Source organism: Phragmites australis, chromosome 14 (genome assembly GCF_958298935.1).
Source record: "Phragmites australis chromosome 14, lpPhrAust1.1, whole genome shotgun sequence".
Taxonomy (NCBI): domain Eukaryota; kingdom Viridiplantae; phylum Streptophyta; class Magnoliopsida; order Poales; family Poaceae; genus Phragmites; species Phragmites australis.
Genome location: NC_084934.1, coordinates 25,847,849 through 25,850,981, shown reverse-complemented (window position 1 = coordinate 25,850,981; position 3,133 = coordinate 25,847,849). Strand labels below are relative to the sequence as shown.

Genomic DNA, 3,133 nt, shown 5'->3' with positions numbered 1-3,133 from the left:
TAATATTTTTAAGTAGTAATCTTTTGTGCAAAATGATCTAAAGGAACATAAGTTCCAAGTTCTTTATTCTCATCAAAATCAAGTGCGGCCGCATTATTGGTTCGGTAGCAATCCCACGGTTTTCGATACATGCATGGATGGCCTCCCGGGTGACTTCTCTTCAGTCTTGAGAGTTCACGCAGAACTTGACGGCCGGCGTGGCTTCTTGGCCGGCAAGCTGGGGCTCTGCACCTCCTCATCCGCGCCGCGTCGTCTCACGCCGTCAAATACAATCTCCGGCGCCGTGGGCACCAAGTTCAGGTCTAAACCACCCGCGCTAGACCCTGCACTGGGCAGCGACGCCGCCACCGACACCGACACCGACACCGACGGCCCGTAAAAGTAGTGGAGCCTCTTGTGCCCGCCGAGCGCCTGCCCGGTGGCGAACCCCCTGCGGCACACCGTGCAGACGTGCCGCCCAGAGCCGCCGGATGCTGATGGCTCCGCGTCTCCCTTTTGAGGGATCCGTCCTGTGCCTTCGTTCCCCGGCGGCTTCCGGTGGCTCGCCTTGTGGCCGCCGAGCGCTTGGTACGACGCGAACGCCTTGCCGCAGAAGGGACAGCGGAAGTGGAGCAAGGGCTCGGGCGATGTGGACGGCGGTGGCGCATCGTGTCCGCGATGCCTCGTTGAGCCGGCTTGGCATGCGGCGGCAAGCGCCATTAGGCACTGGGACAGGTAGTCGTCTTGGCTCATCACAGTGATGCCACTGACGAATATTAATTGCGACCACTTGTGTATGAAATTCCTGTGACTAAATGAGAAGACTCAAATCGCATTAAGTTGCACTGCACTACTGCATCTGTATGCATGATTATTTATACGTGGGAACCACGGACTGCCATGAGTGGTCGCGTCAAAGAAGCACGAGGGCGGAACCGCGGGAAGCGAACGAAGTTACAAGCGTGGAAAATGCATGGAATTGATATCCGGTGGCACATGAGCAATACTACCTTCGTTCTTTTTTACTTGTCATTTAAGATCTCTATATGATTTTCAATAAATACGTTTGAGTATTATTTTTGACAACTATCTATCGGTAGAGGTTAATAAAAATTAGATGATGTTAAAGTATTATTCATAATAAATTCATTACTATTATTTTTATATACTATATTCTAATAGTTTTATGTATATTAGTGATCAAAGTTTTTAGATTTTGACTACATATATTTTATGACGATATCTATTCCAGAATGAATGTAGTATACTTGTAACGAGTATATCACGAAGCATACGCTTGCGTGTGCATGTGGGCGGCTGTGGCGGCCTTGGCCGTTTCATTGCTCCAGCTCGGACCTCAGCTTGTTGCAATTTTCTGAAGAAATTTGAGGAATTGAAATTTTATGCTCCAGAAATCGCCTTTTCTGTTCATTTAGGGATAAACAAATCGATTACTGTATGCGAAGCATTCTAGAACGATGATCGATTCCATGCATACTTACACGGTTACACGTTTACCATGCGTGTCGCAGAATCGCACCCGACCATGATTTTTGAACAAGTCATGTCTAGTCTTGCGAACGGCCCTGGGCACGTACGTTCGGACTTGACCGGTTGGGTTAATACACTTTCGGGCCGAATTGGACCCTGGAGGAGACCCTAAAAGGGCCGTCTTGCGTCTGGATGGCCCATGGCCGCAGTCGGCCGATTGTCCGTCAGCCCAGCCTGTCGATACTCGCAAAAAATCACGGTCAACGACGCTTTGGACGACGTGAACAGCTGAACCTGAACTGAGGTCATGCACTCATGGCTCATGCACGCATAGTACTAGACTAGGCAGATTGGTTTGCTACGCTGCACCCGTTTCGTACTACAGTGCAAATGGAGATACAGAGGAAAAGTTACATGCAGAGGTAGTTAAATAGCAACACAACACACATGTTCGTTCTCGAAGTCAGATGGAGCGAGAACGCGAGAGAAACATGGAAAAAGAGGTGGCGATAATTTTTAGACCAACGACTGAAGTCTACGGAGGAAGATGTTGGATTTCTCTGGACTCACACGGGACAGAAGTTGACGCCGAGATCAGGACGCATCTGTCATAGACGCTTTGATATAAGTATTGATTGGTTGATATTGTTAAAACAGACCCTAGGTACTGGGAAGTAAATTCTGTGAGACCTGATCTTACCGAAAAACTCTCTTGTACCACGTGTTCCCTGCTTCTCTTTTCTACATAACACCCGAGATCAAACATATGCATGAGAGTCTTTTTGTCTTTCAAATGTAGGTCTTATCAAATTTCACTTGCTAGGCACTGCGTGCGTTCCGTTTTTTTTTTATTCCGTGAGCTCTGCGTGTATGCATCCATATGGATGGTGAATAAAAAATTGTGGCCTATGTGTGGGTCAGGTGATTTGCTCTGGTGAGCTGCTGGCGTGCTGGTTGGCTCACATGATGGGAGCAGCCCAGCTGAGGCTTGACGCGTGGAGCTCAGGTATTGGTTTCCTGTTCTGTTTTGGGCAGGACGTGGTGACTTAGCGGCCCAGGCAGCGAAGTGGCCCAGCGAGGTGCGCGCACAGAAATGGGACCCATCTGTCATAGACTGTGCTACAGTACCTACAGTAGCTGGTGGCCTGAGATGTCGCGGAATCTTGGCCGCTTAGTATATAAGTATTGACTAGTAGGACCACGGCTCTAGCGATGTCAGAAGATGAGAAGAACAACTGTTCTAGAACCAAATCGACGTCACCTGGGACAGGGGTGCTGGGCGTGCTGCAGCACCACTGCGAGCTTACAACTTTTTATATAGCTTCTTTAATATGAGAAGGTGATGTGAGAAGAGATGAAAGAAGAAAGAGAGGATCAACGCCCCTCGAGCCTCCACTGGCTCCGCTACTGCCTGGGCCGTTGCGATGTCCCTTCCGCACCAGCCAGTTCAACGACCGTCCCCTGTACGAGACCACGAGCGTCAAGTCCCAACTGCTACCACCACCACCGAACCAGACGCGACCAATGGAATGGACGGATCGCCCAGGTCTCCCAGCCGCCACGACAAAAAGAACCGAAAGGCGCCCGGTCGCACCGCTGCCGCCGCATGATCCCCGCCGGGCGGGCGTTAATGAGGCCGCGCACAAAGGTCTCGTCACACGAC

The 3,133-nt window shown here is 50.3% G+C and overlaps 1 protein-coding gene across 1 annotated transcript; it reads right to left on the bottom strand.

Annotated features, from left to right (window-relative positions):
• LOC133891602 (zinc finger protein 36-like) lies at positions 1-814 on the bottom strand. The gene has a single exon (XM_062332329.1). It carries the CDS (start codon positions 730-732, stop codon positions 175-177), a length of 558 nt encoding a protein of 185 aa, XP_062188313.1. The 5' UTR covers positions 733-814; the 3' UTR covers positions 1-174.
• Positions 815-3,133: the final 2,319 nt, after the last annotated feature.